Source organism: Equus caballus, chromosome 17 (assembly GCF_041296265.1).
Source record: "Equus caballus isolate H_3958 breed thoroughbred chromosome 17, TB-T2T, whole genome shotgun sequence".
Classification (NCBI taxonomy): Eukaryota; Metazoa; Chordata; class Mammalia; order Perissodactyla; family Equidae; genus Equus; species Equus caballus.
This window is the reverse complement of record NC_091700.1, coordinates 38,480,118-38,495,235: the sequence shown is the minus strand read 5'-3', so window position 1 is coordinate 38,495,235 and position 15,118 is coordinate 38,480,118. Positions and strand designations below refer to the sequence as shown.

The 15,118-nt window shown below is 40.4% G+C and overlaps 1 protein-coding gene across 1 annotated transcript in view; it reads left to right on the top strand.

Annotated features, from left to right (window-relative positions):
• The window catches only part of LOC138918367 (uncharacterized), a 201,741-nt gene that overhangs the window by 10,590 nt on the left and 176,033 nt on the right, over window positions 1-15,118 (top strand). The window contains exons 8-11 of the mRNA XM_070239620.1: window positions 5,946-5,993; window positions 6,877-6,930; window positions 12,987-13,034; window positions 13,918-13,971. Of these exons, the coding sequence (XP_070095721.1) occupies window positions 5,946-5,993; window positions 6,877-6,930; window positions 12,987-13,034; window positions 13,918-13,971 (204 nt within the window). The remainder of the gene's footprint in view (window positions 1-5,945; window positions 5,994-6,876; window positions 6,931-12,986; window positions 13,035-13,917; window positions 13,972-15,118) is intronic.

Genomic DNA, 15,118 nt, shown 5'->3' with positions numbered 1-15,118 from the left:
CAGTTCTCTTTCTCAGAAGCCGTCTGGAAAATCCAGTAATCATTCAATAGGCTACCTATGTCAGAAACTCAAATTCTTACCTTTTTGGTTACCCAAATATTTTTCCCTGATGTAATTTATTAGTGTATTCTGCACAGTCAATCCTGGTAGTCTTCCTGTTGAAAAGCAACTGATACATGTAGAGGTCTTTCTTTTTGAGGTAATCTTTTCTCTTAAGGCCTGAAGGGACTTCTATGAGCCATGCTTCATGGGCATCAGTACACCCATCTAAAACTGGGACTGCTCCTTTCATGGACCATCAGCCCAGGCCAAGGGGTTTGATGACCCATAGTCTAGCTCTTCTTTCCAGACAGTTTGCAAGAATAACATAATCTATCTGTGCTTAGAGTTCTAAGCTATTGATTAGAGTCCAAAATTGGTTTGTAGGGTGGAATAAAGAAAAACCATTTGATACAGTGTTTCTAAAATGTGTTCCTCACGTATTTCCACTGTGAGAAAGAGGTTTTTGTGGTCAAATAAGTTCAGGAATCTTTGCATACTCTGGTCTCTCTCAGATAATCACAATGCTTATTAGTATACAAGTCCTACACACAAAAAAATGTGTGCAATCAATAATTTCTTAATTTTATTGAACATTTGGAGAGTTAGGAAAGTGTTGTGGCTAAGAGCATGGATTCATTAACAGATGGATTCAGATCTCAGCTCTACCATTTCAGGCTGGTGATGATGGGCAAGTTACTCACTATCTCTGTAGCCCATTTCTCTCATCTATAAAATGGGGATGATAATACTATATACCTCCATGGGATTATTGTGAAAATTAAATGAATTATTTTATGTAAAGTATTTATAATAGTACCTAGCACATAAGTGCTATTATTATTATTATTAAATCCTATTAATATCTCCTCAAACTACTCTTCCATTACATACACATTGGGAAATGCACTTATTAATATATTGTATGTGACCCAAGGATGCCATAAGAGCAAATGCTGGTGTGGTCATTGAAACATGTCTTGTAGAAGGCATTTCCTGTGACATTTGTCTTAAGATCATTTGCAGACTTGATGCTTACTAAGCATGTGTGATGTCCAAAAGCCCACTGAAGAAAACTTTCCAATGCAAAAAAATGTTTAAAAGACAGACATATTGAAATGATGGAAAAATGGAATCTCCAAACATTTCAGTTGTCACCAGGAAGACCTAATACAATGTCTAAAACCTACTTTTAGATACTTTTGAAATGAGAGAGAGATGATTCAGTTAATAAAAACTAAGTTATGAGGTTAAAATATCTAGTTGTTCTAAAATTTCAGAGTTCATTTTCTTAGTGTATGACTATTCTTACGACTCTTTCTAAAGACATTTGAATGCAAACTCTTAAAATACTGTAAAAATCTTTCATGTGAGATGATAGCAAATAATTTTGTGCCTTTTTAAAGGAAAGATGAAAGTTTGAATACCACTTTCGGATCAAGTGCCTCCTCTTTTAAATGTCACACAGCTGTTGCATGAGTCCTATCTCTATTGTGTTGAGTAATGGTAGAGAGGATTAAACACAGGTTGGTTGCTTGATGAAACAAATTGGCTTGCCAGTTACATTTGATAGACACTACATGCTGAGCATCTGCTACTCCGCTTTACATGTTCACATTTTCCAGGCACACTAACTGATATTAACCGAAATGTTAGAATCCCAGTTTATTAATTTCAGTCTGATGTGTAGTTGGAAGGGGATAGAATGCTCATTACAGTTGGTTGGCACATTCTCTTCCCAGAATAAATTTCTCCTTAGAAAACCCAGTCAAGTTTTGTTGATGAGGATAGTCAGGATAAACGCAGTTGAGTGATCTCAAGGACGTTCTGTGCCCTTTCTTCCTGTTGGGCCTCACCTTGCAAGTGGTCCAGGAAATGTCTGTCAGCCTGGTTGGAGCTCTTGGTATACTGACCAACATGAAATCTTTGGGAGTTCTTCCCCTGACTGCATATTGGCTCTGCTTCCTTACATGACATTAGAACCTGCATGTTACCATTAGTTAGATCACAGATGATTTGGCATTATTTTTAGTTTCCTTGCTGAGACCAGAAGACCCCCTAGTTACTTTGGAAGATTTGAATGGTACTTCGGTTCCATCCATCATGCATTTACACATCATCTGTAGTCAGTTACGCATGCAGCTGACTATTCCCATTCAGTTTTCGTGGATTCTTGGTTCAGAGTGTGACATCTGACATGCAGACTGAGGGTGACGGCACAGTAAGAGATTTTCTTTTGATGGTCATCATGTTTTTCTGTGAAGGATTAGCACATTTTTATGTTGCTTACTAAGCAAGAGATTTTCAAGCAGAGCGTTAGACAATCTTTTATGACTAGATTCTCAGATAACTATTTAGAAATTGTATGTTACAGCAAGAAGACAAAGTTCTATACTTCTGCTAGGTTTCATTATGCTTAGCTGGAGGCTTTGAATCCCACAGTGTCAACAGAAGACATTAAAACAAATCTGAGGGGACAGCTCATCTTTGACAAGGGAGCTGAGGGCCTACAATGGAGAAAAGAAAGTCTCTTTAACAAATGGTGCTGGGAAAACTGGAAATCCACATGTAAAAGAATGAAAATTGACCATTCTTTTTCACCGTTCACAAAAATAAACTCCAAATTGATCAAAGACCTAAAGATTACACCTGAAACAATGTCTTCTAGAAGAGAATATAGGCAGTACATTCTTTGACATCAGTATCAAAAGGATCTTTTCACACACCATAACTCCTCAGACGAGGGAAACAATAGAAAGAATAAACAAATGGGACTTCATCAGACTAAAGAGCTTCTTCAAGGCAGGGGAAAACAGGATTGAAACAAAAAAACAGCCCACTAGTTGGGAAAAAATATTTACAAGTTACTTACCCGACAAAGGGTTAATCTCCATAATATATAGAGAACTCACACAGCTCAACAACGAAAAATCAAACAACCCGATCAAAAATGGGCAGGGGTCATGAACAGACATTTCTCCAAAGAAGATATACGGATGGCCAGTAGACACATGAAACGATGGTCATGATCGCTGATCATCAGGGAAATGCAAATCAAAACTACAATAAGATATCACCTTATACCTGTTAGAATGGTAAAAATAACCAAAACAAAAAGTGACAAATGTTGGAGAGGTTGTAGAGAAAAAGGAACCCTCATACACTGTTGGTGGGAATGCAAACTAGTGCAGCCACTATGGAAAACAGTATGGAGATTTCTCAAAAAATTAAAAATAGAAATACCTTATGACCCAGCCATATCACTACTGTGTATCTATCCAAAGAACTTGAAATCAGCAATTCCAAAAGTCCCATGCACCCCAATGTTCATCGCAGCATTATTTACAATAGCCAAGATGTGGAAGCAACCTAAATGCCCATCAACTGATGATTGGATAAAGAAGATATGGTATATATATATACAATGGAATACTACTCAGCCAGAAAAAAAGATAAAATTGTCCCATTCACAACAACATAGATGGAACTTGGTATTACGTTAAGTGAAATAAGCCAGATAGAGAAAGACGAACTCTGTATGACTCCACTCATAGGTGGAAGTTAAACATAGAGACAAAGAGAACTGATCGGTGGTTACCAGGGGAAATGGGGGGGTGGGGGGAGGGCACAAAGGGTGAAGTGGTGCACCTACAACATGACTGACAATAATGTACAACTGAAATTTCCCAAGGTTGTAAACTATCAAAATCTTAATAAAAAATTAAAAAAAGAAACAAATCTGAGGACAAAATTGTACAGTGCCAGATGGTTTTCTGACTTAGGATTTTCTGTAGAATAATAGGTTTTTCTTAATTGAACTCATTTCTGGGTCAATTTTTTAGTCTTATTTCCAATCTGAGAATCCTACAGATACAGTTTCCTCTGTTTAAACATTCCTATATGTGAGTAATCAAAGTTCTGAATAAATTAATATTTTAAGTATAACTTGGGCAACACATTTTAAAGGGAAATCTGCAGTGAATGTATCAGAAAATTAATTATTTTATTAGTACTTTATTAATAATTCACTTAAGAAGAATATAGTGAGCACCTACTATGCACCTGGCATCAATATATGTGCTAATGATATAGATTAAGAAGCAGAGACAAGGTCTTTGTTCTCTTGAAGTCTACATTTGGGCAGAGGAGGTGTAAAAGACAGAAAACAAATTAGTAAATGAAAACCAAGCAGTAATGAGAAGTCCTGTTGAAAATTAAACAAGTGATAAGGAGTGAGTGTAAGCCTACTTCTGGTTGAGGGTGAGGAAAGATCTCTTTGAGATGATGACAGTTTAAATGATGTCTGATTGACAGACGAGTGGTGTGGTTCTGAGACTGGACAGTGAACCCACACTGCCGAAGCGGTGAGTGCTGAACTTTAACCACTAGGCCATCAAGGCTAGCTCTAAGGTCTGATTTTCTCAGTAAATTTAATATGAGGGGAGGTGATGGCCCCAGGCGCAGACAGTCTCAGAAACCGTGAAACACTGTGTCCACACAACTCCTGTGGTCAGGATATGTCACCTTTGAGCTCCTGAGGAAAGCAGCATTTGAGGAGGCATTTGAGGTTGTCACCTGGGGCTTGGGAGACGGAGGAGGTGGAGGAGTGAAGGATCAAGGATTGTTCAGCCCTTCCCTGCTTTCATTAGGTAACCTAATGCTACTCTAATTTTATCCTAGCTACATCTGGGTGGTTGCTACTTGTTTCTGCTGAGAAAGGAAAGTGATCGCTTCCAAGCAACTCAGGGAAGAGGCAAGAACGGTCCTTAAAATTTTCCCTCACACTGAGCCTCTCAAGGCTGCCACACACTGCCCCTAATCCCAGACTACCCACCAACTAAGAGACAACCTTCAGGCCTCTGTCATTTCCCAGGGTTGTCACTCTTGTTATTTCTGGGGGTGCATAGTTCCTTAGGACTTCTGAAGTTTTGGGAGGAGGATGCAACATGCCGTACCATTTGGCGTCTTGATAGGAACCCATGATTTCTCTGGAAATTATCAGGGTGTGTTACTTTGATGAGAACCTTTAAGTGTATTTGAACTTTAAGATATACGTACTAATGTATATTGTTGCCAGATACAGAATTAATGAAATTTGAAAGAATTTGGTGAAGAGTGCAGGCTGTCCAAAAATCAATAATATTTGTGCAATGCTGAATATTAGCATGATACTGTGAAGGTGACAGACTCAAAGTGCATTTTGCAAGTGTCTTATTTTGTAGATGAAGAAAAAGATAAATAGAGAAAAGATTACCCAAGCCAGTTTTGAGGTGAAAAGTCTTGATTTTGGATAATACAACCAGATAACGTTTTCTAAAAGGACTGTAGAGAAAAAGAAAAAGAAAAAGAATCATTGTAAACGCATGGTCTTCACGCAGGTCAGAAAATCTTTTAATCATCATTTGGTCATCGTTGACCTTCCTACTTGTTTCTTTCCTACCAAATAACAACCAGGGACTAGGCCCTGACACTGTGTGTTCATTGTTCTTGTGTATTCTCTTTCTATCTATATCTCTGTGTTAGCTCTTACTTGGATGCACCTCGCCATCCCGACACACTCAGATCCCTCTCACGTTTCCCAAATTGATTCCAGAGTGCATGAAGGAGAAACAAAATGGTGAAGAAGGAAGGAGGTGTAATCATGAATGCTATGTCTCCCTTGTTCCCTTCATTTTCTTTCCAGTGGATACACACAGAGACACACAGACACGCACACACGCACATACAGAACCCGGAAACTGTCTCAGAGGTTCCAGTGCTGGACCCTGAAACGGATGCTTTTGTTTCTGTCGTGTTTCCTCGTGACTTTACTTTTTGTGTGCTGCAATTCTGTTGGGAAAAAGAACCTGATTATCTTCCAAAATGTCTGACTCTATTTTTTGTACATGGTTTTTACTCTATGGCAGGGTTATGGATTCTTCCCGAATGTCGTCTGGCAACAGTGACAAGATGGGGTGAGTTGACATGAGTGATCTGAGTGGTGAAAGGTATGGGGGGCATCGATGGCAACAACAGGTTTCCATAAGAGACTATAAGCTTCTGTAGGTAACTTTCTTTCCTGTTGGGCCTAGGTGGCCAAAGGAAGGAGGAGTCATAAGAGGGAGACTTCTTACTCACGGTTTGTTTGTGAGCCTTAGAAAGTAGCAGCCAAAGCTTTGAGGAAACTCTCAGAATGCCTGTGTGTAAGACTCTGCTAGAGTGGGCCAGGAGAGGAGAGAATCCTATTTGGAGCAAGGAGACGGTAGCAGTGGAGAGGGAGCAGTGGAGCTCTCAGCAGAAGAGAATGGAGCTAAACAGACCTCGGCTCCTTTCGTCAGCCTCCAGAGCTCTGCCACTATCTGAAGCTGGTGTCCCGAATGCCAAACCACCGTCATATTGGAGGGAGCCCGTGCCTCAGAGCTGCAGTCATCTGAACCCTGTATGAGGAACAGAAAAGACATACATGATACATGAAGGGTCAGGATGTGGTGGAGGGTGTTGAGGATCAGGAAATTAGGAGGAGCTGGGGAAATATGTACCTACAACCTGGAGTTGAATTTTGAGCTAAATTCAACCTCGATGCAATTACACGTGAGGGTAAGGTTAAGTAGTGAAGAATTGTATTTCAATATCTTCATTCATTAGGCTTTTTGACCGGCCGAAGATCTTCGTTACAACTATAGAAAGCCCTATTTCTAGGGAAGATTAAAATACTAGTTTCCAAATAACTAACATCCACATAATTTTTTAGGGTTCAACCAGTTTACCACTTGAAGACTACTTGTAACTAATTGCAAACAAGAGTGTAACTCTATGAAGTCACTAGGAGTCTGATCATATATGCTTTTAATTCTTTAGAAATGACCCCGATGAACTGACAGAAGTAATCTGTGATGGAACCACCAACAAAAGGTGACATATATACTCAGAGAGAGAGAGAGAGAGAGAGAGATTGAGTGAAATGCAGACGCGGCATTATCCATGGGAATGCGGAGTATTCTGGACAATGATTCTAAGATCTTTTCTAAAATTTCGGATCCACTGAGCTAGGTCATGTTTATCATATTCTTAGATTCACAGAATCCTTCTTCAAATAAGTTGGTCACATCACTGTCCCATGTAGGAAATCTCAAATGACAGGTTGTTGCATTTCTTGGTGTTTACGTTAACATAGAACAACTCTCCAGGCTCCGTGATGATTTGTTATGAGGACCAAATAAGTGTTAAACACTTAGGACGATGTCTGGCACGTAATAAATACCATTTAAGTGCTTATTAGATGGAACAAAAATTTTCTGTGTACTTAGTCATGTCATCTGAACACAGCGATAATTTTCATTTTTCCTGTCCAGTCCTTATACCTCTCACTTCTTTTTCTGACGTCATTGAGCAGTGTTGGAAGGCATATGGCTCTTGGGAGGAAATAAAAGGAGGTCAGGACTGGAGAACAGGATTGAGGGGAGAGAGGTGCGCCACAAGGATGAGGGCTGGCAGGGCCAGATTTTGAAGGGCATTGTAGGCTCTGCTGAATGGTTTTGGCTCAATCCTAGTAGCACTGGCAAGGCAATGAGGGGTCATGCTTGAGGCTCTGCAAACAATACAAACTCCAATCGTGAACCGTAGACGTACCAACTGTAGCTTTCTAGAGAGGTAGGCTTTTCTAGAGATGCACTCCTAGACTGTGCATTCCCAGGTATGTGGACATCTTTAGGGGTGATGTCTGGGATGAGGAGAGGGTATGTTGTCTCTGCCGCTATATGGGCTTTTAAGGGCTGGAGAGTCTGTGCAGCTCGATGTTCCCTCTCCCACGTGAATGCTGAGAAGAGTGAGAGCTGACCACAAAACAGGGAGCCGACTCCAGACAGAGTTTGGAGAGACACAGTGAAGATAGCCCTTTGAGTCTTTAGTCAGGAGGTTGACAGAGCAAATCAAGACATAGACTCAATAAGGGGCATTGTTCTAAATGCACTTTCAAGTTTCCTTGGGAGAATAGGTTGAAAGTAGGATGAGTTGAGACAGAAAATTTTTGGTTTTGCAACGTCAGCTTTTTTGTACTATCTCCTTTTTTCCCCAATCTCATTTTCACCAGAACAAGCACCAGGAGAGCTATTTTTGAAACACTTTTTCCATTGTAAGAATTCGAAACTTATGCAGATTTCTAAATTGTGGTAAATGCATGTAACCTAAAATAGATCATCTTCAGCATTTTTAAGTGTGCCATTCTGTAGCGTTAGGTACCTTCATATTGTTGTGCAGCCAACCTGCAGAACTCTTCTCGTCTTGCAAAACTGAAACTCTGTACACATTAAACTACTCTCCCCGTTGCCCCTTTCCCAAGCTCTTGGCAACCACCATTCTACCTTCTGTCTCTGTGAGTTTGACTACTCTAGGTATGTCATGTCAGTGGAATCATGCAAAATTTGTCTTCTTGTGACTAGTTATTTCATTTAGCACAATGCCCTCAAAGTCAATCCATGTTGCAGCGTGTGTCCGAATTTCATTTCTTTTTAAGACTGAACAATATTCCAACACATACAGAAATTTCTCGCAAATGGTTCCAAAAGCTCCAGTATACCCTTTACTTACTTTTCCAATTGTTAACATTTTGTCACATTTCCTTTGTTACTCCCATCATATGGATATGTAGGTATATAGACATAAATCTATCTATCTATCTATCTATCTATAGATATATAGAAAGAGAGAGAGAGAAAGAAAATACGTTTAGATATAGATATACACATAGAAAGAGCTCTCTCTCTCAATATACCTGTATCTAGACCTGATTTTAATGTGAGTTGAGGCAGAAGATGTTTGATAGACACACACGTGACACACACCTTCCTACACACTTAGGCTCTATTCCTGAATCATTAGAGAGAAAATGCAGACCACATACCCTTTACTCCTGAATATTTCAGTTTTATTTTTCTACCTTCAGGGACACCTAACCACAGCACAGTGATCAAAATCAGAAAATTTTCACTTCCGTAACCATAATACGATTACCAGAATTGGAAAATGAAAGCCATAATAGAATATTATCTGATTTATGGTTTACATTGCGACTCACTGTTGGTGTCATACATTCTATGGGTTTGGATAAAAGTAGAATGACATGAATCTGTCATTAGAGTTTCATAACGATGGAGTATTTTCACTGCCCTAAAAATCCTTTGTGCTCCGCCTATTCATCCTTCTCCCCGCCAACTCCTGGCAACCACCGATCTCTTCCTGTCGCCCCAATTTTGCCACGTCCAGAATGTCATATAGTTGGCCTCATACAGTATGCAACCTTTTCAGATTGGCTTCTTTCACAAAGTAACATGCATGTAAGGTTTCTTTTCACAGCTTGATAGCTCGATGCTTTTTAGCGCTGAATAATATGCCGTTGACTAGATGTACCACGGTTTGTTTATCCGTTCATCTGGTGCAGGACATCTTGGTTGCTTCCGCTTTTTGGCGATTACGAGTAAAGCTGCTATCAACATTTGTGTGCAGGTTTTCATCTGCGTGTAAGTTTTGAACTCCTTTGGGTAAATACTAAGGAGCGTATGTTAAGCTGGATCGTACGTTAAGGGTTATGCTTGGTTTTGTAAGAAACCCCTAAACTGCCTTCCAGAGTGGCTGTTCCGTTTTGCCTTGCCACCCATACTGAATGAGTGTCTCCAATGCTCCACATGCTTGTCAGCAATTGCTGTTGTTAGTGTTCCATATTTTGACTATTCTAACAGGTGTGTAGTGGTATCTCATTGTTGTTCAATTTGCATTTCCCTGGAGCCATATGATGTGGAGCATCGTCTCATACTCTTAGTTGCCATTTTTATGTCTTCTTTGGCCAGATGTCTGTTAAGTTGTTTGCCCCATTTTTTAATCTGGTTGTGTGTGTTCTTGTTGTTTAGTTTTAAGATTTCTTTGCGTATTTGTATATTTGTTATTCCTTTATCAACTGTGCCTTTTGCAAATATTTTCTCCCAGTCTGTGGCTTGTGATTTTATCCTCTTGACATTGTGTCTTGTGGAGCAGCAGTTTAAAATGTTAATGAAATCCAGCTTATCAGTTATTCCTTTCATGATCTTGATTTTGCTGTCACATCTAGAAAGTCATGTTTCTAAAGAGGTCATCTCGGTTTTCTTCCGTGTTACTGTCTTCTAGGAATTCTAGAGTTTTGCTTTTGACATGTGGGTCTATAATGCATTTTGATTTCCGTTTTGTAAAGGTGTAAAGGGCCATGTGCACGTTCACTGTCTCGCACGTGGATGTCCAGTTCTTCCAGCACCATTCGTTGATAAGACTGTCTTTGCTCCATTGTATGGTCTGTGCTCCTTTGTCAAAGAACGGTGGAGTATGTTAACGGGCATCTATTTCTAGGCTCTCTGTTCTGCTCCTTTGGTCCATTTGTCTGTTCTTTCACCAGTACCACACTGTCTTGATTGCTGTAGCTTTATAGTGAATTTTGACATTGGCTCATGTCAGTCCTTCAACTTTTTTCTTCTTTGATATTATGTTGACTTTTAAAAAGCTGTTGCAGTTGCGATACGGTCAGAGAAAATCTATATGATATTGCTCCCGTGCACGTTTTTAATGCTTTGTTTATGTCCAAATATGTTGTCTGTTTTCATAAATGTCACTTGTGTGCTCTCAAACAAGATGTGTTCTGTTTGCTCTAGAGAGAGATCGTGTCAGTCTGTTCTTATTTTCTTTGCTCTTTTTGGAAGCTTTTAGAATTTTCTCTTCATTTCCATGGATCCTTTACAGATAATTTTTTACTTCCTTCTTTAACTTTGTGAAATTTATCTTCATTAGTTTTTGAATATTACCTCTTCTCTGTTTTCTTTTTTTTTCATCTTAGTTGTCTTGGATTTCATTTATTTCAGATGTTAGATGTCTTTTTTTACCCACCATATCACACTGCTGTTCTTTTAAATATTCTCTCACTTTATTGTTTTATTCTGTTTCCTGGGAGAGTTTCTCAATGTCATTTTCCATGTCTAAATAATTTGCTGTTCTCATGTATCCACACTGCTATTTATCCCATGACTTAAGTCTTTAACAATCGTCCTTTTACACCTATTTCCTCATGAGGTTTTCCTTATGCTTTCTCATTGTCACTTCGTGCTACTAACATCTTCCCTTGTATCTTTAAGTGTATTTGTCATGCTTATGTTCCAGTATGTTCCAGTAGTTCTACTTCAAATGGTCTATGTTGCTCACTTTGTTGTATTTCTTTTTCAGTCGTTGTACTCCTCAGGTATGTAATTGTTTTGACTTGTGAGCTTTCATTCCTTGTGGCTGTTGGCTACTCTGTCTGGCATCTTGTATTAGAGAAGGGCTAACGTTTTGCTTGGGACCATCTCAGTCTGTGGCTGTTATCTCAGAATAATTATTAATAGTGTGTCCTTTTCACTCTCAGAAGTGTCCTCTCTTGGGTGCTGTATTATATAGTCACCTTTGTTGAGACCTAGGACCTAAGGTGTGTTTTTCTAAGTAAGTTTAATATGAGGGCAGGTGATGGCCCCAGGCGCAGACAGTCTCAGAAACCGTGAAACACTGTGACCACTCAACTCCTGTGGTCAGGATCTGTCACCTTTGAGCTCTTGGGGAAAGCGGCATTTGAGGAGGCATTTGAGGTTGTCACCTGGGGCTTGGGAGACGGAGGAGGTGGAGGAGTGAAGGATCAAGGATTGTTCAGCCCTTCCCTGCTTTCATCAGCTAACCTAATGCTACTCTAATTTTATCCTAGCTACATCTGGGTGGTTGCTACTTGTTTCTGCTGAGAAAGGAAAGTGATCGCTTCCAAGCAACTCAGGGGAGAGGCAAGAACGGTCCTTAAAATTTTCCCTCACACTGAGCCCCTCAAGGCTGCCACCCACTGCCCCTAACCCCAGGCTACCCACCAATTAAGAGACAGCCTTCAGGCCTCTGTCATTTCCCAGGGTTGTCACTCTTGTTATTTCTGGGAATGCATAGTTCCTTAGACTTCTGAAGTTTTGGGAGGAGGATGCAACATGCCGTACCATTTGGTGTCTTGATAGGAACCCATGATTTCTCTGGAAATTATCAGGGTGTGTTACTTTGATGAGAACCTTTAAGTGTATTTGAACTTTAAGATATACGTACTAATGTATATTGTTGCCAGATACAGAGTTAATGAAATTTGAAAGAATTTGGTGAAGAGTGCAGGCTGTCCAAAAATCAATAATATTTGTGCAATGCTGAATATTAGCATGATACTGTGAAGGTGACAGACTCAAAGTGCATTTTGCAAGTGTCTTATTTTGTAGATGAAGAAAAAGATAAATAGAGAAAAGATTACCCAAGCCAGTTTTGAGGTGAAAAGTCTTGATTTTGGATAATATAACCAGATAACGTTTTCTGAGAGGACTGTAGAGAAAAAGAAAAAGAAAAAGAATCATTGTAAACGCATGGTCTTCACGCAGGTCAGAAAATCTTTTAATCATCATTTGGTCATCGTTGACCTTCCTACTTGTTTCTTTCCTACCAGATAACAACCAGGGACTAGGCCCTGACACTGTGTGTTCATTGTTCTTGTGTATTCTCTTTCTATCTATATCTCTGTGTTAGCTCTTACTTGGATGCACCTCCCCATCCCGACACACTCAGATCCCTCTCACGTTTCCCAAATTGATTCCAGAGTGCATGAAGGAGAAACAAAATGGTGAAGAAGGAAGGAGGTGTAATCATGAATGCTATGTCTCCCTTGTTCCCTTCATTCTCTTTCCAGTGGATACACACAGGGACACACAGACACGCACACACGCACATACAGAACCCGGAAACTGTGTCAGAGGTTCCAGTGCTGGACCCTGAAACGGATGCTTTTGTTTCTGTCGTGTTTCCTCGTGACTTTACTTTTTGTGTGCTGCAATTCTGTTGGGAAAAAGAACCTGATTATCTTCCAAAATGTCTGACTCTATTTTTTGTACATGGTTTTTACTCTATGGCAGGGTTATGGATTCTTCCCGAATGTCGTCTGGCAACAGTGACAAGATGGGGTGAGTTGACATGAGTGATCTGAGTGGTGAAAGGTATGGGGGGCATCGATGGCAACAACAGGTTTCCATAAGAGACTATAAGCTTCTGTAGGTAACTTTCTTTCCTGTTGGGCCTAGGTGGCCAAAGGAAGGAGGAGTCAGAAGAGGGAGACTTCTTACTCACGGTTTGTTTGTGAGCCTTAGAAAGTAGTAGCCAAAGCTTTGAGGAAACTCTCAGAATGCCTGTGTGTAAGACTCTGCTAGAGTGGGCCAGGAGAGGAGAGAATCCTATTTGGAGCAAGGAGACGGTAGCAGTGGAGAGGGAGCAGTGGAGCTCTCAGCAGAAGAGAATGGAGCTAAACAGACCTCGGCTCCTTTCGTCAGCCTCCAGAGCTCTGCCACCATCTAAAGCTGGTGTCCCGAATGCCAAGCCACCGTCATACTGGAGGGAGCCCGTGCCTCAGACCTGCAGTCATCTGAACCCTGTATGAGGAACAGAAAAGACATACATGATACATGAAGGGTCAGGATGTGGTGGAGGGTGTTGAGGATCAGGAAATTAGGAGGAGCTGGGGAAATGTGTACCTACAACCTGGAGTTGAATTTTGAGCTAAATTCAACCTCGATGCAATTACACGTGAGAGTAAGGTTCAGTAGTGAAGAATTGTATTTCAATATCTTCATTCATTAGGCTTTTTGACCGGCCGAAGATCTTCGTTACAACTATAGAAAGCCCTATTTCTAGGGAAGATTAAAATACTAGTTTCCAAATAACTAACATCCACATAAGTTTTTAGGGTTCAACCAGTTTACCACTTGAAGACTACTTGTAACTAATTGCAAACAAGAGTGTAACTCTATGAAGTCACTAGGAGTCTGATCATATATGCTTTTAATTCTTTAGAAATGACCCCGATGAACTGACAGAAGTAGTCTGTGATGGAACCACCAACAAAAGGTGACGTATATACTCAGAGAGAGAGAGAGAGAGAGAGAATGAGTGAAATGCAGACGCGGCATTGTCCATGGGAATGCGGAGTATTCTGGACAATGATTCTAAGATCTTTTCTAAAATTTCGGATCCACTGAGCTAAGTCATGTTTATCATATTCTTAGATGTTAGTCATGTTTATCATATTCTTAGATTCACAGAATCCTTGTTCAAATAAGTGGGTCACATCACTGTCCCATGTAGGAAATCTCAAATGACAGGTTGTTGCATTTCTTGGTGTTTACGTTAACATAGAACAACTCTCCAGGCTCCGTGATGATTTGTTATGAGGACCAAATAAGTGTTAAACACTTAGGACGATGTCTGGCACGTAATAAATACCATTTAAGTGCTTATTAGATGGAACAAAAATTTTCCGTGTACTTAGTCATGTCATCTGAACACAGCGATAATTTTCATTTTTCCTGTCCAGTCCTTATACCTCTCACTTCTTTTTCTGACGTCATTGAGCAGTGTTGGAAGGCATATGGCTCTTGGGAGGAAATAAAAGGAGGTCAGGACTGGAGAACAGGATTGAGGGGAGAGAGGTGCGCCACAAGGATGAGGGCTGGCAGGGCCAGATTTTGAAGGGCATTGTAGGCTCTGCTGAATGGTTTTGGCTCAATCCTAGTAGCACTGGCAAGGCAATGAGGGGTCATGCTTGAGGCTCTGCAAACAATACAAACTCCAATCGTGAACCGTAGACGTACCAACTGTAGCTTTCTAGAGAGGTAGGCTTTTCTAGAGATGCACTCCTAGACTGTGCATTCCCAGGTATGTGGACATCTTTAGGGGTGATGTCTGGGATGAGGAGAGGGTATGTTGTCTCTGCCGCTATATGGGCTTTTAAGGGCTGGAGAGTCTGTGCAGCTCGATGTTCCCTCTCCCACGTGAATGCTGAGAAGAGTGAGAGCTGACCACAAAACAGGGAGCCGACTCCAGACAGAGTTTGGAGAGACACAGTGAAGATAGCCCTTTGAGTCTTTAGTCAGGAGGTTGACAGAGCAAATCAAGACATAGACTCAATAAGGGGCATTGTTCTAAATGCACTTTCAAGTTTCCTTGGGAGAATAGGTTGAAAGTAGGATGAGTTGAGACAGAAAATTTTTGGTTT